Source organism: Manihot esculenta, chromosome 5 (genome assembly GCF_001659605.2).
Source record: "Manihot esculenta cultivar AM560-2 chromosome 5, M.esculenta_v8, whole genome shotgun sequence".
Lineage (NCBI taxonomy): Eukaryota > Viridiplantae > Streptophyta > Magnoliopsida > Malpighiales > Euphorbiaceae > Manihot > Manihot esculenta.
Window position 1 is genome coordinate 24,944,079 of NC_035165.2, and position 21,105 is coordinate 24,965,183.

The 21,105-nt window shown below is 32.0% G+C and overlaps 3 protein-coding genes across 4 annotated transcripts; 2 read left to right on the top strand and 1 right to left on the bottom strand.

Moving 5' to 3' along the window:
* Positions 1–1,284: 1,284 nt before the first annotated feature.
* On the top strand, positions 1,285–4,905 carry LOC110615507 (tubulin beta chain). The gene is made up of 3 exons (XM_021757382.2): positions 1,285–1,764; positions 3,569–3,838; positions 3,931–4,905. The coding sequence occupies exons 1-3, from the start codon at positions 1,365–1,367 to the stop codon at positions 4,608–4,610; spliced, it is 1,350 nt and encodes a 449-aa protein (XP_021613074.1). The 5' UTR covers positions 1,285–1,364; the 3' UTR covers positions 4,611–4,905.
* A 12,222-nt stretch (positions 4,906–17,127) lies between these two features.
* On the top strand, positions 17,128–17,862 carry LOC122723733. The gene has a single exon (XM_043957030.1). The coding sequence runs from the start codon at positions 17,331–17,333 to the stop codon at positions 17,742–17,744; it is 414 nt and encodes a 137-aa protein (XP_043812965.1). The 5' UTR covers positions 17,128–17,330; the 3' UTR covers positions 17,745–17,862.
* A 182-nt stretch (positions 17,863–18,044) lies between these two features.
* On the bottom strand, positions 18,045–20,691 carry LOC110616049. Of its 2 annotated transcripts, none has more exons than XM_021758355.2 (5): positions 20,214–20,691; positions 19,991–20,102; positions 19,286–19,350; positions 18,619–19,203; positions 18,045–18,407 (listed from the first exon to the last, which is right to left on the bottom strand). In XM_021758355.2, the coding sequence occupies exons 1-5, from the start codon at positions 20,394–20,396 to the stop codon at positions 18,282–18,284; spliced, it is 1,071 nt and encodes a 356-aa protein (XP_021614047.1). In that variant the 5' UTR covers positions 20,397–20,691; the 3' UTR covers positions 18,045–18,281. The 2 variants fall into 2 exon arrangements, with proteins under 2 accessions (XP_021614047.1, XP_021614048.1); XM_021758356.2 differs by having other exon boundaries at positions 19,991–20,125; positions 20,214–20,346.
* Positions 20,692–21,105: the final 414 nt, after the last annotated feature.

The window sequence follows — 21,105 nt, forward strand, 5'->3', positions numbered from 1 at the left end:
TAATATGTATAATTTTTTTAATTTAAATTTTATATTAAAATTAAATATATTTTATATTTACTATATGTCATATTAAATATATTATAAATATTTATTATAATAAATTCATATATTATAAAATATTATATATAAATAATATATATTAAAATATTTTATGAAATATTTATATTCAATATTATAAATAGTATATATTATTTATATTTGAAAATTTTATTTTTATTAATAATATTGTAAATAAAATACAATATTATATGTTTTAAATTGTAAATTTTTTTTATAATTCAAATTTTATTAATAATTTATGATATTATATAAAAGTGAAAATAAAGAGTAAATAATAAAATTAATAAAAAATGACATTAACGTGATAAAAATATATATTTAAAAATTATATTATTAGTCAAATAAAATTTTAAAGACTATATTATAATTAAACATTAATTTTTCTAAATTTAATTTAAATTTTTTAATTATAATTGTAATAAATTAAAAATATTTCATTTGAACTATAAATTATCATAAATATTAAAAAAAATTTTCTAATAAATCTTAATAATATTAACTCATCTTGATTAAAAAAAAAAACAAATATTATGTTGTCCCTACTTTTTATTACGAATATCTCGGATATTTATAGGCATTGACAGTTACAGATGAGTATGTCTACTCGAGGCAAGTATAATTTTGGAAACCGCAAGATAAAAACTCAACCGCTCCTCTCGCATCCAATTCCCTCTCGGAAAATTTACCTTCTAGTTCCTATAACATAAAAAAAAAAATATTAATTAAACTCTTAAATTTAAAAAATACATTAAAATTTATATATAAAAAATTTATTAATTAATATTTTAATTTTATAAAATTATCTCCTAACTTATTTATTCGCATTGAAATTATTTTAAAATTTTCATAATATTTAATAATTAAAATTAATATAAAAATTAACTAATAAATTTTTAAAAAATTTAAATATATTTTAATATATTTTTAAAATCAAAATAATAATTTATGAATTTCTTTTTACTATAAAATTAATTAAATAGTAATTTCCCTTCCAATCGAGATGAATATAACACCGACATACCCAAGCACAGTGAATCAGTAGATGCGAAAAAGATCCCATCCCATCCCATATCCACAGCCACACGCCAGCCTGGCCTCGCTGGTCCCACTACTAAATATCGTGAGCACACCCCCAGGGCCAGGCAGTTGGTGTCCGTTTCTCTGGCCTGGCTCGCTGTCTAACACATGAAACGGCACACTTCGATATATTCTTCCTTCTATTTATAACACCCTCAGCCTAATACTCTTTCTCCTTCACAACTCATCTCTTTCTTCCCTATCCTTCAAATCTAAACTCCTAAATGAGAGAGATCTTGCACGTTCAGGGAGGCCAATGCGGCAACCAGATTGGCTCTAAATTCTGGGAGGTCATCTGCGATGAACATGGAGTCGATCCTACCGGAAGGTACACAGGTGATGGCTCTTCTGATCTTCAAATTGAGAGGATCAATGTGTATTACAATGAGGCATCCGGTGGAAGGTATGTTCCTAGGGCCGTTCTAATGGATCTTGAACCGGGCACCATGGACAGTATTAGATCCGGTCCTTATGGACAGATCTTCAGGCCTGATAACTTTGTTTTTGGGCAATCTGGTGCTGGAAATAATTGGGCCAAAGGTCATTACACAGAAGGAGCTGAGTTGATCGATTCTGTTCTTGATGTTGTTCGCAAAGAGGCTGAGAATTGTGATTGCTTGCAAGGTAATAACCTTTTTTTTTCCCATTCTAAATTTCTTATTGATATACTTTATGAATTTGAACGATATGAGATCTGAATTTTCCGGAGTAATTATTGCCAGGTAATCGTTGATGTTCTGTTTTTATTTTTCTTGTCATCGCAATTGTCGAAGTGTACTGTTCCGAGGGTGATGCTGCTCCTATTTTAGCTACTTTTCCATTATTGAAGTTGTGGCGTCATTTTCACATGCCTATGTTTCAGAACCATTTTTTTACTGCATTGTGTAATCCCGAAAGCTACCGCTAACAACTAAAACTTTGATTGGTAGTCTTTTATCCTTTTTTCTTCTATAGTCATGGCGCTCAAACATGAATGTATAGTTTTGTCTTTATCATGCATTTTTTTTTTAATTTTTTAATTTACTATGGGCCATTCTTCCCATCACTTTTTTTTAAAAATTTTTTAATTTACTATGGGCCATTCTTCCCATCACTTTGTTTCGCTGTTCAATTAATTAATTATTCTTTTGATGTTGCAATGCGATAATGAAGGGAGGGTGAGCAGTATAAGTAGGCCACTTTCTGTCTGTCAGGACATCAAATTATTGCTCTGCCTTTTCTTATACGTTTGTATGATAAGATAAGCAGATATAATGTGATGGGCTAGGCCGAACATTATAATTGCATCGACGTGTCAGTAACATTGGTTCGCACCTCAAAAAAGCTGCACTATCAATGCCATTAAGAGTTTGAGCAGAATAGAATATACTAAAATCATGATGTCATAATTTTTGCCGGCCACGGCCTAGTTTCTGTTTCTGCAGTGGGGATCCCAAATCACACTGTACCTTTAGGCCGATATTCACTATTCAATTCTGATTCTAGTTTTGATTTGAGGACAAATTCTGTTTGATTGAATTAAGATAATTCAATTGCTGATTTTTTGTTTTACCAATTCGGATCTAATTGAGTCGAAAAATGGACTTTGGTTCACCATTCAAGAGAGGAGAGAATCAGGATTTGCCATTCAAATCAAAAAGACTATTTCAATTCAGCTTGAGCTCGTGAACCATCGATGATTCAAGTTCTAGATCTGATGGAACCGGTTCCGATTTAGCTGGATCTACTCATAGTTACCTGAGAGTGACATTGATATGGGGATTAAACACACGAAAAAAAAAGGAGTTGACCGCATCTCTTTTCAGTCCAATATTCAGTCACGAATGGAATAGTGGCTTGAAATGTGAAGAAAAGCTCGATTATGACTGTCGCTCTTATGTTGTGCGCGCTGAACTACAGCAACTATTACCATAACATTTTTCTAGATCTTTGATATTAAATGCTTGATTTATCAATATTACTGGAATAAACATTGTTCAATTGTCACCAGAATCGCAGAAAGCATCAACAGGACAGTTAAATTTAATAGTCGCAACGAGGCAAAAACCAAGCAGTTAGTGGTTGGAGCTGTATAGCTTTAACTGATGCTTGAGCCTAGCAAATGAAAGCTAATCCAGATTGTAGTCTCTAGATCTAGAGAAGACTATTTATAGGTGGTCCTCCATGATTATAGTTCTTTAGGATTTTTCTGGAAGTGTGACCTTGTCAATTTATATTTAGCGGGTAACTTTTTGAGATTGCCTTGACATATAATGAATGTTCTTGCTTGTGTTTATGAACTTATTTTGTTCGGAGGGACTTCATGGAAGAGAACAACCATTCCTTGAATTTGATTTTTCCTGGAATCTTAAAAATTGTCTTGCTAATTTTCCCTTTAATTCTCAACTGGTAGATGAAAGCTCTTAACCTTGCAATATTTTTTTATCAGGCTTTCAGGTATGCCACTCACTTGGAGGGGGCACAGGTTCAGGAATGGGAACTCTGCTCATTTCAAAGATCAGGGAGGAATACCCAGACAGAATGATGCTCACGTTCTCTGTTTTCCCTTCACCAAAGGTATCAGACACAGTGGTGGAGCCATACAATGCAACACTTTCTGTGCATCAGTTGGTGGAGAATGCTGATGAGTGCATGGTACTTGACAATGAAGCGCTTTATGACATCTGCTTCCGGACTCTAAAGCTGAGCACTCCAAGCTGTGAGTTGAAAATTATCTTTTTTGGATTTGAGTATCATAAGTTGAAACACATGGATATTAAAACTTGGTTTCTGTGTACTTTAATTATGCAGTTGGTGACCTGAACCACTTGATCTCTGCAACAATGAGTGGTGTAACATGCTGTCTGAGGTTTCCAGGACAACTCAATTCAGACCTGAGGAAGTTGGCTGTCAACCTGATTCCTTTTCCACGACTCCACTTCTTTATGGTAGGATTTGCACCACTCACTTCTCGAGGGTCCCAGCAGTACATCTCCCTCACTGTCCCCGAGCTTACTCAGCAAATGTGGGATGCCAAGAACATGATGTGTGCTGCTGACCCCCGCCATGGCCGCTACTTGACTGCCTCAGCCATGTTTAGGGGAAGGATGAGCACCAAAGAGGTGGATGAACAAATGATTAATGTCCAAAATAAAAATTCATCATATTTTGTGGAGTGGATTCCGAACAATGTGAAGTCCAGTGTTTGTGATATACCACCCAAGGGATTGAGGATGGCATCGACATTTGTTGGGAACTCCACATCAATCCAGGAGATGTTCAGGAGGGTGAGTGAGCAGTTCACAGCCATGTTCCGTCGCAAGGCCTTCTTGCATTGGTACACTGGAGAAGGGATGGACGAGATGGAGTTCACTGAAGCAGAAAGCAACATGAACGATTTGGTGGCAGAGTACCAGCAGTACCAGGATGCGACTGCCGAGGATGATGTTGAGTATGAGGACGAGGGCGTTGAAGAGAATTATGAGGGCTAAGTGTATTGTAAGGAATGGCTATTTTCTTCAGAATTGGATTGAGGTTTGACGAGTCACCCTCACTTGTTCATGTATCTAGTAAGTACTATGTGGCTGTCGGTATTTTGTTATCGTTTTGTTATTGTTGGTTTGTTATGTAATAAGGGATTTTATGTTTGATTGTACTTGCTTAGAAAGTGCCGAGACTTATGTTGTTTTCTGTTAACACTTTGCTAAAAAGTGTTCGGAAATTACTTGCTGGAAGCTATACGGTGTGAATTGAATTTGATTGCAAATCACAATGAGTTTCAGACAACAAAACTTCTCATTTTCTTGTCCAGAATAGAAGCATAGAAAATGATTGAAAAAGTTTGTTATTATCTGATTCTTTTTCCCCAAGAATGAAGTCTTCATTGGGGGAGGGCTGTTAATATTAAACAAGAAAGCATTCACTCTTAAATAATGTCAATTTTACATTTAAAAAAAGGAACCACGCATAAGCAAAATTACTTTCGATTAATTCAAATTTATTAACGTACAATTATCAGTCCATACTTAAATTTATTCTTATATAGCTTAATTTATCACAATACTATATATACACAAACTTTTTTTAAAACATGTTATATGAACACACTTATAATTAATAATTGAAAATTATTTAATTTAATTATATTTATAAAAAAAAAAAAACAGAAAAGATAATTTTAAATTTTATATAGTATATAATTATGATATTATATAGACATAATTATAAATTGCATATAAATATGTATTACCTACATTATATAATTTATCAAAGGTTTTAAAAAATACAAATAAATTCAATTTTTTAATTTAAAATAATATCAAATTAATTTCCAATAAAGGAATAAAATTAAATTAAAATAATAAAATAAATTAGTAGTTTAGGAATCAAATGTTAATATGTACAGTTAAAGAAAAAAAAAAAAAAGGTGAATGGCACATAAGATTAGTAAGAAATTTAAAAATAAATCAGTAAGAGATTTAAAAATAAAAAATATAGAAATATTTAAAGCTTATAATATAGAGAGACATACCTGAAATATGCCAGATTTCTCATAGTATAATATAAGAAAATAACCGAAAATTGACTTGGCTAATAATGAATAATTAATTAATTATTTATTTAGATATGACCCATCGAATTCTTAAAAATGTATACTCAAATGAGTAATCGAATGTCAAATACTGAATTTGAATAATAAATATCAAATCCAAGCAATAAATATTAAATATATCATGTCAGATAATAAGTATTAAAAGTGAGTAATTAATCGATTAGCATCAATTTAGTTATGGATATTTAGTCATATTAATAATAATAACTTAATTTTTAAAAAAAAACAAATTATAATTCGAGAGGATTGGATTTTCTGGCAGAGTTGCGGGTGTTCGGTGCGTAAAATTAGCCAATCCGATTTATGATTAGACAAATTTGTCTTAAAATTCGTCTTTATTGGCAAACTGACAAATTAAGGAATGGAAAACTAACCAATGGCCATAATACATGTGAGTTTGTTGAGAAGAGCCTGTAGAGGCAAGCAATGTCAAAATTAGGAGAATGTTTTGTAATAACAACACATCAATAATGTAGTAACAAATATGTCACGCTTGCCAGGATTAACTTTTTGGCTGGCTACCATCACCTTCACCTCCACCTCCCTTTCTCACATGATACGTGTCTCGGTTTCCTGCAATTAAATACTTTTTTTTTATCTCAACATTTTATCTACTTTTAATTTTTTTATATATTAAAAAATATAATTTTTTTTATTATATTCATTTTAAATATATTAAAATATATTAAATATTAAAAAAATCTATAAAAACATAAAAATCAAACCCAACTGAATTAAAGGATTAAACAAGCAACCGAATAATAAAAATTAAGCTCAACAAACCGGAAACGTAGGACCCATATCAACCACGAAAAGACACTTAAACATGTAGCTTTTATTAGATTTAGATATTTTCACTAATAATAATATATTTATGCTAAAAAATTATATATAAAATTATTTTTTTATTATTTTTGGTTATTAAATATAATCTTTTTAATTCTTTTAAATATAATTAAGTTTTTTAATATTTTTACTTATTTATTTATTCATGAAATTAAATAATAAATATATATTCAAATATTAACTAATTAATTGTACTAATTTATAAATTTTAAATAACACTATAAATATTATTAGTTTTATTTTGTTAAATATTATTATTATTATTTTAATATTATAATTATTATAAGCTACATTGTTAAAAATAATTAAATATTTTTATTTAGGTAAATATATTTATTAATATTGATATTCAAAATAAATAAAAATAAAAAATGTAATAAATAATAAAAATGAATTAATTTAATATTCTAATTTTTTTTATTTTTTTATTTACATGCTTTATTAAATGTTAGCTAAAATTTCCAAAATTTGAAATATATTAGAGGATATTGAAATTAGACAGCAATTGAAAATGGTCATAATGAGCAAATATCTCTTAATAAATAATATTTTAGCATAAATTTTAAAATTTAAAATTTTTTGGTGTTAAAATTATTAATGAAGAGAAAAAAATTTTAGACAAAAATTATTAGAGAAAAAATATCTTTTATTTTTTTAATTTAGAGACCCACTATAAGTAACGATAAGTTTTATAATAACAAAATTAAAATTGAAAGAGCTTTAAGAATGAAATTAAATTGAATATTTAAATTAAAAAATATGATCAAAATTAAAATTAAAAATACGATAAAATTAAAAGACAGCAGCTAAAAATTACCCTTTCAGTAACTGCTTGCTCGTTTGGCATTCTGAATTAAAAATTAAAACTGTTTTCAGAAAAAAGAAACCATTTTCAAGATAGTTACGTAAAAATTTATATTTTAATTTTGATATTTATTTATTTTTATATAATAAGAAAATATAATTAATTATTATAATTCTTAAAAATTCGATTTATCACCTATTAGTAAATATTTAAAAATTTAATTTTCTCATGGAGAGTCCTCGATCTAAACCAAAGACATAACATCGTATCTATTTCTACACGTTAGATTTCAAACCAGTAACTTAAACTAAAAAGCTAAAATATAGAAAAAGACAATACACAGAATTTCAATATCTTAAATTCTATCATATTAAATGTACGATAATAAATCGTCCAAAATCTCCTTATTAAATGAAGAATTAATTAGCTCCTATAATTTAGGGTTTTAATAAAAAAAATTCCTAAAAAATATCATCGATCTGAGAGACGTAGTTTACTTTTAGAACAAGGATTCTTTTTCCTGCAAATTTCCATCATCCTTCTCATCCTCGCCTGAGCAGCCATCGCCTTGGCTAGAGTCCTATCGTCGTCAACTGGTTCAGCAAAGTCCGAATGAAACTCTCCTGGAATTACATTGAGATCAGGGATCCGTCTTGGACCCGCATCCCCGTTGATCATGCTCGTGCCCATCGCCAATCCGCTACTTGATGAATAAAATGAGTGTGTTTGGCCAAATGGATGACTCTCATCTATTCCCGCTTTGTCACCAGTCCTATCCACGATCAATGGTTGCTGATTATGATGATCTTCGTGTCCAACTGCGGTAGATGCCTTCACCTTAGGATTCAAACTGTTTTTGCTGATTTTCAGTTTCAAGTGTGGAACTTCTCTTCTAGCATTGCCAAGACTTAGCTGTAAATTTTTTTTCAATGTCAATAAATTTGATTTACAAGAGAAAATTAAAAGAAAGTTAGGGGAAAAATAATACCTCTTGTTTCTTTGCTTGCAGCGACAAATTGCTTGCTTTCAGCTCGTCATAATTATGCCTCTTCTGCTTTATCTCCTTTCGTTTCTAAGTTTTTTTTTTAACAAATTAATATTAAGATTTTTTTTTGTTAGAAAAAGTAAATAGAAATTACATTAGAAGAAAGAAATGCAAGTGCTTTAAAGGGTAAAATCTACGAAAAGGACAAACATGGTTCTCCATTGTCGAAACAAGAAAAATAAACCTCACCTCTGTCAGTAATTCATTACTTCGAGAATTTTGCTTTATAATTTCCAGACGCTTCTCTTTCGTCTGCAAGATAATCCACAGACCACAGATTGGTAAGCAATGGAGATTTCTTTGAAGAAAAAGAAAAATCTCAGAAACAAGAGAGAATCCTGATTAATTACAGATAAAACCAAGTTATCAAAATCCTACAGCGATTAAAACCCACTAAGCAAATCACCAAGAACATTAAAAAAAAGAAAGCAAAAAATACCCTTTCAACAGATGCTTTTCCTTTCAAGAGCTCAGGCTTCTCATTAGCTCCTCTGGGACAGAATAAAGCAGGCGAGGCAGGACTCGAAGCTTCAACCTTCTCGGAGTCAAAGACAGGACCCAGAAGACCAGTGCCACCACCACCATGAAAAGAAGGAACGGACGGTGGCGAAGGTAAACGAACGCGGCTCTGAGAAGAGGGCTCATCGCAAGATCTCCGCTGTTTAGCACCCCAAGATAATGGAAGTGTAAGGCCATACTCAGATTGAGCAATTAGTCCGGGAAGATTAAGCAATACAACAGCGACTTCCATCTCATCTTCCGTGTACTTGGATTGGTACTGAGGGCTACTTCTCTCTTCCATTCTTCTTTCTCTATACGTAAGCTTCCTCTGAGATTTTCAGAAATCTACATATTTGTAGAGAAGAGTTGTTCTCCTGGTAGGAATCGGAGAAAGCCCATTGAAAAGATCAAGTAAAGAGCGGGGATTGTGTTATTGTGTTGCTTACAGATGGATTTTTTTCCTATAATGGAAGAGTGAAATCCATGGAGAAAGCGGGATTGTGACACGTGTCCTGAGACGAGGGAGATTGAGGTTGGTCTTTAGGATTCGTAAACTTTGTAGTCCTCCTCCTTTTCTACGTATTTGAAATGAAAATTTACTACATCTTTTAATTTTAAAAAATATATTAAAATATTTTTAATATTTATTAATTAATTAATTTATTAATTTTAATTATTAAATATTATAAAAATTTAAAATACCTTTAATATTAATTGATTAATTGATAGATTTTTTATAAAATAAAATACCAATTAATAAATTTTTTAAAAATTTATAGATAAAATAATAAAATAATTAATTATTAAAATTAATGAAAATATTAATTAATGGATTTTAATTTTTTTTAATATTTTAATATATTTTTTATAATTTAATAATTAATTAATGAGTATTGTATAGTAAATTTACCTATGTAGAAATAGAGAGTAAATGTTTAACCGAAGAACACGGCGGCGAACCTCAATTGAATTGAGTTCATAAAACGGTGTAGCTTTTGGAAGTGTTAAGACCTTTTTATTTATGTATTAATTAATTATGATGAGGTTAGGTGGCTGAGGCGCAAATTGCAAACCCATCCCATTTTAATTATTTAAGCCTGGAATGAAGGATCTTAACTTAATAATTTTGAGGATTGAATTTAAATTGTAGAATATCTTAACTTTAGTATTAATTACATTTAATTACTTTTTTTTTATCAAATATGGCTTTCAACTTGTTTAGTTTAAATTTAAATTAAATCTTACAATTTTAATTTAATTCAACATTAAATTTAACTAAACTTGATTTTAATTAAATTATTTTAATTTTAATTTTTATTTTTTTTTTATTTTTTTAAATAAAAATTAAGAATTAAGAGAATAGAATATAAAATTTCTTAAATTTACTTGGATATACTTATTATACGTGCGTTTTCTATTAAGTTGTTGAAATAATTTTTTAAAAGTATATATAAGTAAATTTTACTCAAACAGTTAATATTTAATTTTAAAATATAAGAAAAGAAATAATGTATTTATCATGTATCCTTCCTTTTCCTCTTATGTTTTGGAGTTGAGTGCATTTGACTTTGGTATTGTAGTTAAAACTTCCTTTATTTTTTTTTTTCCTAAAAAGAAAAGATAACTTTTTCTTTCTTTGACAAAAAAAAGAGAACACTGTTTTTTTTTTTAATACATAAACAAGAAAAATGAAAAGTTAAGGCAGAAACGTGAGCATTTGTTTTAAAAGTAGATCAGCATATATTTAATCCGATTCGTTATTATGACCGAAATTTTATTTGATAAAAATTTTAAAAATAATATTTAATATTTTAATTTGATTAAAATATTAATTTTTATAGATTAGGAGAATAGTTATTATTATAATAATTATTATTTTCTCTATTTTATATTTTATACATATTAAACAATATAATTTTTATTTATTTTTTAATTATATATCTTTTAAATACATTAAATTTATAAAATATTATAATTTAAAAAGTAAATAATAATTTTAAACAATTAAAAAGAAAAAAGAAAAATAAATTATAAGGTAAAGAAAATAATTATTAAAATAATTAACATTATCTATCGTAGTATAATCATGACAGCTCGTTACAAGTCTGCTCAATTCTTTGCCACACTAATTAGTTTCCATTTACTAAATAATTGTGTTTTGTAACTGGAAAATAGAGTTGAACTGTAATCAGATAAATTTGTAAGAAAGAGAAAGTGGAGTAGTTGGACGTCTATAATATTCACTCTGACGTTCAAGTCAATATATGAAAAAATAAAGCGAATGTAAAGAATTATTTAGAATTTGACAGTAGTTGTGTAATAATTATTTATCTTTGTCTCTATGAAAACTCGACATCTTAGAGGAGGGCTAGTCTTGACAAAGAGTCGAATTGAAGCCGACCTAAAGCGTTCGGACATTCTTTTCCTTCGGTAAGACTGAGCATCATCTAATCAGACTCTTGTCACATGATTCTGTCTTCGAGTACCAGCACATGACCTTTTTTGGACGATTATTGTGTAATATAAAAAATTCTCTAGTTGGTCTTCGATTCTTTAGATTCGAAGGTGACAGTTATCTTTATAATATGAGGCACGTGGCTTATTTTAGATCAACCTTTCATACTCGCATCATTTTGCCTGCTCCTGCCCATAAATAACCATTGCCTTATAGTTATAAATAATATACCGAACTTAACACCTGATTATGATAATGACTTAAAAATTTTATTAATCAAGACTGATACCCGATCGTTAGCATGCCAGATACCCTCCTAGTGACATAACTGTGAAATGTGCCGCAGTCTTGAAGTGTAAATCATACCAACTGTCCTAAGCAGATTCGTGCGGCTTTAGTTCAGTCCATCGAACTAAACTGACTTCTATTCGGGCTGAGCGTGTGTTGCCCTTGCTTTCTTCTTACTCGCCCTATCGATCAGTCCAATCCAAGATCTTGTCCAACGTCTGGTTAAAATTGATTTGAGTGATATGGTAATGCCTTTGCAAGTTTTCAGGGTTTCTCTTAATCTAACCAGCTCTAGCGAGCTTCCAGGCATTCTATAGCCTTGGTGAGCTTCCAGGTATTCTCCAGCCTTGATGAGTCTTCGGACATTTTCCAGCCCTGGTGTGTTTCCGGGCATTCTCTAGCCATGATAAGCTTCCCGGCTTTTTCTAGTCCTAGCGCATTTCTAGGAATTCTCTAGCCCTGACGAGTTTTCGGGTATTTTCCAACCCTGACGAGCTTCCGGCATTTTCTAGCCCTGATGAGCTTCCAGTTTTTTTCCTCCTTACGGACTTCACTCATTCGCTTAGCAGTCCGTCCTGCCTTTGCCAATCATCAAAATGTCTCACCCACCTACAATGGGTCTTCTTCCTTCACTAAAAATTTTGAATTTTTGAGAGTATTCGTAAGAGCAGTGACAAATGCCTCGGAGACTCTTTATGAAACGAGATGAATGTTCGGTCACGTGGCCTGGCTCATACCCACCTTAGAAATTTATTGTGAAACGGGACTAACACCCAGTTGGTTGATCTAGCGTATACTCGCCTTGGAGCCTGGCATTAAAAGTCTTAGAATCTTTTTGTGAAATGAGACTAACACTCGGTTAGTCAGCTTGGCGTATACTTGCCTTGTGCCCTAGCATTAAAAGCCTTAAAATCTTCTTGTAATGCGGGACTGACACCCGGATGGCCTGGTAGAACTTGCCTTATGGCCTGATATGAGTTGCCTTGATTAATAGAACTGACGCCCGGATTGTGACTTGACAAAATTCGCTTTGTGGCCTGATATAAGATGCCTTGTGATGCGGAACTGACACCCAGATGGCCTGGTGGAACTTGCCTTATGGCCTAGCATGAGTTGCCTTGATTAGTGGGACCGACGCCCGGATGACCTAGCGGAACTTGCCTTACGGCCTGACATGAGTTGCCTTGATTAGTGGGATCAACACTCAGATGGCCTAATGGATTTTCGCCTTGTGGCATGGAATGAGATACCTTGTTATGCGAGACCGACACCCGAATGGCTTGGCGGATTTTATCTTATGGCTTGACATGAGATATCTTGTTATACGGGACCGACGTCTGAATTTTTTTTGGCTTTTTAATAGGACTAACACTCAGATGGCCTGGCAGAACTCGCTTTGTGGCCTGACCTAAGATATCTTATTATGCGCAACCGATGCCCGGATGGCCTTGTGACCTTTTAGTGGGACTAACACCCGGAGGGTCTGACAGAACTCACCTTATAGCATGATTTAGTGAAATCTACCTTGTGGTTTTGATTAGTGGGACCAACGCCTAGATTGTAATCTGGTTGAGCCCGCCTTATAACTTGGTCTGGCGGAACCCGCCTTATGACCCTGATTATTAGGACTAACATTCAAATTATGGTCTGGCGAAACTCACCTTATGTCTTGGCGGAACTCGTCTTGTGGCTTTGTTTAGTGGGACCAACACCCGGATTGTGGCCTGAACTGGCGGAACCCACCTTGTGGCCTTATCTAGTGGGACTAACACCCAAATTGTGGTCTAGTGAAACCCACTTTTTAGCCTACTATGAATGCTCCTTATCTTTTTTAAAGAAGGCAATACCAACGTTCCTTATCACTGAAGAATACAACATATCAAAAAATATCTCGTTAACTGTTATTGATAAAATTTTCTCAGATTACCAATATTCCAAGTGTTGGAGATACCTTGGTCATCTAATTTGGCTAGTTTATAGGACATTGGGCGAATGATCTTCGAGACCCTGAATAATCATTTTCAATTTTTGCCCAACTTACCAGATCCGACATTACCGCTTGTTTTAAGGACTAAGTCTCCTGCATCATTTCTTCAGGATTTCCTGAGATCTCGATGTGCTTGCATGCGCTTGACATCGATGACACCTCTGGACAAACTCTTTTGTATCTCATATTATCGTGGGCCAGTAGTATCCTTATTCGAATGCTTTCAGGGTGATCGTCCGAGCTCATTCGTGATTTCCACGATTACCCTCATGAATGTCTTTAAGAATTTCTCTGTCCTCATCTTTCATTACGCATCATAACTACGATTGAGTTGAGGATCTTCTATACCACCGATCATTAATTAGTGCATATTTAGAGAATTTTTTTTATTACCTATTTAGCCGACTATTCATCGATCGACAGATCATCCTATGTTAAAAACTTGTACACAGGTGTCATCCACAATTCTTCTTCCTCTACCATTGTTATTTCGACTAGAAAAATCGACCTCTTTGTTATCACCTCTAGCCACATGATGAAGTTCGCAGTTGTCCTTATTGGTAGTAACCTTAGCAAAAGCTCGTGAATCACTGGCCATTTCGAGAGAGAAAAAATAAAAGATTTCTTTTTAAGAGAAAGGGAACAAGAGGCCAGTTTTAGTCTAAATGAACAGAAAGAATCCAATGGATTTTCTGGCAATGGAACCGAATGATGTAACCAAAAAATAAAGTTGGCTGTGATTGGTTAAACCTGCAAGAAAGAGAAAGTGAGTTGATTGGTGTCTGCGACAGCCACTCCGACGCTCGAGTCAGTAAATTGGAGAATAAGGCAAATGTAAAGAATTGCTTAGAACTTGAAAGTAGTTGTGTAAGAATTGCGTAACTTTGTCTCTGTGATCGTTGGCTTTTATACTGTAAGATGACAGAGTTAATTATAATATTTCCTGAAAATCTGACAATGATGTAGCGGATTCGTTGATAAGGGATCTCGCTAGTTAATTAATTGGGGATCAAATAATTACAGGCGTAAAGAGAGTCTGCTGGATTGTAGCTGCTAATGATAACTTCCAATGAAGATTCGACCTCTCAAGGGGAGGATGAATCTTGATGAAGAGCTGAATTGAGACCGACCTAAAGTGTCCGAGTCTTCTTTTTCCTTGGTGAACACGAGCATCATCTAATCAGATTCTTATTATGTGACTCTATCTTTAAATGCCAAACATATGATTTTTTTTGGACAATTATCGTGTAATATTACTTTATATTTCTCATTTTCTAACATGCTTTTCTCATTTTTCTTTGAGTTTCAATAAAATAAAAGAAATCTCTAGTCATATGAAGGGCTGATAACAACTTATTGCAATGGAGCTCATCAAATGATAATTCTTTATATTGTATTGGTGGTGAATCATACAATTTTTTGAAAGTTTTATTGTATAAGATTACTATTTTATTATAGTAATTGAATTATTTCTACTCATAAATAAAAAATTTTTTAATAAATGTTTAAACGATAAACTTTAATTGAAATGTTTTATTTTGAATAAATTAATAATTAATTAATTTCATTTATCATTCTTATTATTTTTAAATTAAATATAAATATTTATTTTTATAAATAATAATAATTTTCATCACACTAAAAATATTTTTTAAAAATTATGTTAATATGTTTAACAATATTTAAAATATAAACTTTATATATTTTTTATTATAAAAAATTTAAATTAAGATATGCTCTTTTTTTCAAAAATTAACAAAATAGTATACAACAATATTCACACATGCATTAAATATTAATACTTAATAATTCAATTCAATTAATTTTATTTTTGTATTATATAAAAATATTTAGAATACAGAGTTCAATATAAAAATAATATTTTATATACATTAAAAAAGTAATAAATGTGATTAATTATCAGAAATCATATAAACTATTTTTTGTTCCCTTCTCAAGTAAAATAAGATTTCTTTTTTAAATAGAGTTTTTTAAAGTAAAGTTTTCCAATTTACAAAAAATTTATAATTACATTCTTGGTGGAGAGAAAATAGAATATATATATCTAGATATTAAAGCTGAAATAAAGAGAAAAATTGACAACTTACCATTTTTAAAATCTAATCTGATCTAATCTAATCACTTAAAATAATCTAATTTAATTGTCTAATTCAGTCATATTAAAACTTAACATTTAAAATTTGAATATTTAAATTTCAGTATTCTATTTCCTTTTATAAAATTTTAAGGTTTTAATTTAATCAGTTAACCTAATTCCGTTAAATTAAACTTTCAAAATTTTGAATTATATACATTGATCTATATATATATATATAAACATGCAGAAAGAAAAATTTAAGGCATTATTTTTTTTAATATTTTATTTTTTTTATTGTAATTTAACTTTTCATAATTATAATTTGACTCAGCAGTTATGATTTCAAGTTGAACAAAGGAAAACTTTCTAAACTTACTTTTAACTCTTCTTCTTTATTTATATAAGCCACAATTTTTTTTTTAATTTTTTTTTATCTCTTATTGCTTTTCTAACTTATTAGTTAAAGGTTTTTGATCAACCTGACTTCAAATCTTTCTAAACTTATTTTTTTTTATTTTTCTTCTTTATTTATTTAAGTCATTCTTTTTTTTTCCATTGCTTTTGTAATTTATTTTTTTATATAAAAGTTCATCTCTTATTGTTTCTGTAACTTATTTTTCTCACTAAACAAAATTTTTAGAGATATTAATTCAATATAATTTTAAATGTTCGTGTATAGAGTGGAAATTCAATTAATTTTTTAATAATTCAATTGAATTGATTTAATGAAAGAATTAAACTCTTTTTAATTTGAAAATTTCATTTTACAATAAATTAAAAATTTATGTATAATTTTTTACTAATTTATTTGAATTATTTTATTTGAAAAAATTATTTTAAATGGAGCGTAAAAATATCAATTTTATATTACCGAAATTATTAATTCATATAAAAACCTTAACTGCTTTTAGAAAACATCTAACCTAATAAAAGATAGTCCAAAAATTCTCCTTTACATATAACGGTTGCACAGTAATCCTTAATTATTATGACATTTATATTGGAAATTTAGGAGGGTAGTCATAAATTCTTCATGAGGAATGCTCCTGTAGAACGAAACATTGCATCCAGGGGAAACGGCTACGTTTTACTCAAACTTTTGCTTTTTCGAGATTCTGATTCGCCAAAAATAGTTATTTGGAAAAGAAAATTCTCTATATATATATATTAAAAGCAGTAGCAGTCTTGGAAATATAAATGATAAAATTAAAATAAAATAAGAATGAAATCCCTGCTGTACCAAATTGCAGCAACTTATTTTCTACCAGATTGCCACCCCAAATGCACCAAAGCCTTCCATCTGGACTCTTACTGGAATATGTTCCTTCTCTTTATCCATCCATTTTCAATTGTTTTATAAAAGCAACAGCAGCTAAAGTATACTCGTACCAATCCACTTCAGAGGGCATAAGTCCAAAAGATTGATCGGTTGGGGATAGAATCAAAACCCCAAGAACTTTATGCTAAAGCCAACCGACATCTCAGCCATCAGTTCTACAAATACCCATTTCTTGCAGGACATAGGCCAAGAGAGTACCAAGCAAAAAGGTTGCTGAGAGACAAGAGAGAGAGATATGGGTTGGTTATGGTCTGAGAGAAGGGGTCCAGGATGGAAGCAGGGTTGGACAGAGCAGACTCTAGCCTCTGTCTCGCCACCTCCTTTTCCTTTGCTTGCCATTTTCTTTATAATTTTCCTCCTCCTGTTTGTTTCATCTTATTTTAACTTCAAGGACCAGATGGAGCATACGGTGATTAACTTTAACTTGTTTCTGCTGTTCTTGCCTGTGCTACTGATACTTGTTGCACAGGTTTTGTCCAAGTGCGAGAGTTTTATTGTTCCTGCTACAAAAGCAGAGTATGGTAGGATTCGTCGAAGCTGGGATTTGCCTTGGGGCGTGGTGGCGTTGGTGGTGGTGCTTTTGGTGATGCTCTCTTACCAATCATCGTTTCGGTCTGTTTGGTCTCCGATTGTGTGGAGGTCTGTTTGATTAGTGATGAGTTCATGTAGTCATGTATAGAGCAAGATTTTCTTGGGTATTGAAAAGAGTCGCAACGTTTAATAGTCGTTCTATTTTGATGAAGTACAATACTTGAGAAGTTGATGCCTGGTGAGTGTGTTATTTCTGTACTCAGTAACCTTTACTAATATGAAACAATCAAAAAGCTATAGAAGATGCATCTAACTTGAAACAATCAATCCATTAACATTAATCCTGCTAAGACTGTGCAACAGTTTAGGAGTTTGAATCTGGTACCGTCCAAGATGAGGAAGTGGTGCTCAAGAGGTCTTCTACATAATATACATTTTTACGATATTTTTAACATTGATAAATCCTCACAATCACAGATAAATGCCTAATAAGATTAAACAAAAGAATACTTGCTGCGAGAGGCAAGGCAATTACATACTTTACAACAAATGCAAGAAGGCAAATTACAGAGCTACTATAGAAGCTCAATAAACAATTATAGTGAGAAGCTGCCCTACTTTTAACTGAATGATTGAAAAAGGGTGTGTTAGGTTTTCATGACACAGAAGTAGAGAAGGTACCCTGTTTTAACTTGGGAAATTTGAAGGCAGAGGAGAACAACCTTGGAGTCTCTAGAATGGTAACAGCTTCATCCACTTTTCTCTTCAAACTTCTGGTACCCTAATCACCGGGAAAAAGGCCAAGTACAATAAGCATTCAGATAGAGGGATGGTATTAATGTTCTTGAAATTCATGCATATATGTAGACAAATGACAAAGATGATACAGCAACAACTCAGATACTTCAAAGTCAAGCACTACTCCTCATTCCACTGTTCAGTCATGCACACATTTAAAGAAGCTTAAAACTTGATATTTAATTATCAATTACCTTTGCAGCAGCCTCCAAGGAATGAACAGCTTTTCTAGGAGACAATTCTTTCTTCACAACAATATTACTTCCTTTCTTGCCACTGCTTTTGGCTCCCTGAGAGGAAGCTTTAGCTCCCGTGCTGCCATGCTTTGGTGCATATGTAACTTGAGAACATTTGGACTTTCTCACTGATTCCAACTCCTGGGAAATTTGGGAAAACTTTTCCCTCCAATTATTTCTGTCACCCTCCACCTCAGCCAATTTAACTTGCAGTCTTCCAATCATTTCATCCTTCTCAATGTTAGAAGAGCAAAGCAGCTCCACACTGGCAAGAAGTTTTGCAATCTTCTCATTTCCCTGGTCAATCTCAGCTTGGTTACTCTTCAATTTATTTGTGAGATTGCTCTCTAAAACATTATACTGATGCCATACAAAATTTTTCTCTTTTAATAATGCAGAGACCTCAGAATTCTTTTCAGAAGAAAGCTTCTCATATTCAAAGTTTAACCTTTTTATTTCACTATGCAACCTTTTAGAACCAGCAGAATTTAAATCACAATGTCTGCCTTCTTCCTTTCCACTTTCAGTTTCCTTGGAATTTCTCTGAGATGAATGAAAAATGTCAGTTTAATAAATTCTAAAAATAAAGACGTTAAAGAATTGCAGGAGATGTAATAAAACATACTTCGAGGGTACGGGAGAAGTATTCAAAACATGCTTTGATATCTGCCAATTCATCTTCTGTTTGCCCTGCAATTTTGTAGAAGTGAAGCAATGAAGCATATAAACTACTATTTCAATACCACATGCAACAAGTATGCTCCAATACAATAACCTATCTTTATGAAAGTGCAACACCTATCAATACCTAATAGGTAAAACAGAAAACTGCTGACAAAATGACTTGCAGGTCTTATTAGCATGATAAACGTTTATGCAGATATTGCATTCAATGGATACTGATAACTCAATCTAAGAGAACGAAGCCCAGGAAGATGGTGCGAAAGAAGCAGTAGAAAGTGTTTAGATACAACGCCTGGAAACAAGTGCTAGTTATATTCCTTGGCAGTGTGTAGAACTATGTTCCCAATTCAGGACCACTCAAAAAACTTCATTTTTTTCCCTCCTTCTGCTTGTAAGCCCCTCTTCTGCTTGCAGGAAATTCACTGAAAAACGTTCTCTATGCTTATTGAACATTAGAAAAAAAAAAATCTTCTCTACTCAGCCTATATTTTGCCTTGCGTATAATTTCTGACAAATCATTGAAAAAGGAAATTCAAAACTTCCAAGTCTTGCAAATCTACTAATATTCTCTCTTTCAGAGCATGAATGATACGTTCAAATGAATAACCAATTATTGAGTTCGTGTTTAGGAAAAAAAAATACTGACCTAATTTTAATTTGTGAAGAGAAGCATCTCTGTGCTTTAATCCAATCATCAAATTAGATTTCGCAGCCTCAAGCAAGCAAGTCATTTCTTTCTCTAGCAAAGCCTCCTTCATCTATACAATAAATCAGACAAAAACTACAAATCCCTCAAAAACCCACCATACAGAAATATCATCAAAACCCTAATTTCAGAAGTAAGAATTTATATTGAAATTCGAGCTAACCTGAGTGATATGATCTTCGTAGAGACGAATTTCAGAAATCCAGCGCTTATGTTGCACCTTGATGTGATCTTCAAGGAACTTCCTCTCTTGGACGAGGGTTTTAAGCTGTTCTTGCTGGTTCTTGAGTAATTTTACCAGGCTGTCGAATACGTTATCGACTTGAGAGCGTTTTCTAGTACCCATATACAACTGAATTACAAGAAGAAGAAGAAGAAGAAGAAGAAGAAGAAGAAGATCGGAGACTATGGTGTTTTCAGTGAGCAGAGCGTGAGAACTGAGAACGAGATGAGACCGTTGTAAGTTGAAGGGGTTTCAAACGGTCGATTTTGCGCGTATTTGAAAATAAGATTATTAGAAGGAACAAAAGCTGGCCTTTTATCTGGAGTCCTGTGTGGACCTCCTTTTCTACTATGTTTTGGGCTTAGACTTTCATTATTCAATGAGCTTTCTCCCTTGAAAGGATATTTTTTTGTCGAAGCCCGTGAACGGATGCCGAGACGCGATGGTGACATTTGAATACTTGTGAATTTTGAGTACAATTCCACATTTTATCAAACACTTAGCCTGCTTCTTCACAACCACCCACAAGTTCCTGGCTTCTAGCTGGTGAAATCCTATCAAATTCCTAAACGGAATGAATTACTAACAAATACCACCATTAACTCTGGACTCTTTTCCTACGTAGCATTATAAAAAATTCAACGCAGGTGTTCTTAAAACAGACAAAAAAGAGCTAATTTTCGCGGAAAAACCTCCAAAGAAAAACGCTCCTGGAGTTCCCATCAAATGGGAGGCAAACGGGCCTAATCAAAAGTGGGCCCGTGGACCCAATCATCACGCAAGCCTTAGAAAAATTGACCAAGTTTTGACTCTTCAAAAGAGAGAAAACCAT

What these genes read in the sequence shown, in the direction of transcription:
- LOC110615507 (XM_021757382.2), top strand. Translation starts at nt 1,365, where the DNA reads ATGAGAGAGATCTTGCACGTTCAGGGAGGCCAATGCGGCAACCAGATT. An exon ending in GAATTGTGATTGCTTGCAAG is followed by an intron (nt 1,765 to 3,568) that starts GTAATAACCTTT and finishes TTTTTTTATCAG; the next exon opens with GCTTTCAGGTATGCCACTCA. An exon ending in AAAGCTGAGCACTCCAAGCT is followed by an intron (nt 3,839 to 3,930) that starts GTGAGTTGAAAA and finishes TTAATTATGCAG; the next exon opens with TTGGTGACCTGAACCACTTG.
- LOC122723733 (XM_043957030.1), top strand. Translation starts at nt 17,331, where the DNA reads ATGGGTTGGTTATGGTCTGAGAGAAGGGGTCCAGGATGGAAGCAGGGT.
- LOC110616049 (XM_021758355.2), bottom strand. Translation starts at nt 20,396, where the DNA reads ATGGGTACTAGAAAACGCTCTCAAGTCGATAACGTATTCGACAGCCTG. An exon ending in ACGAAGATCATATCACTCAG is followed by an intron (nt 20,103 to 20,213) that starts GTTAGCTCGAAT and finishes TTTATTGTATAG; the next exon opens with ATGAAGGAGGCTTTGCTAGA. An exon ending in CCTTGGAGGCTGCTGCAAAG is followed by an intron (nt 18,408 to 18,618) that starts GTAATTGATAAT and finishes CCCGGTGATTAG; the next exon opens with GGTACCAGAAGTTTGAAGAG.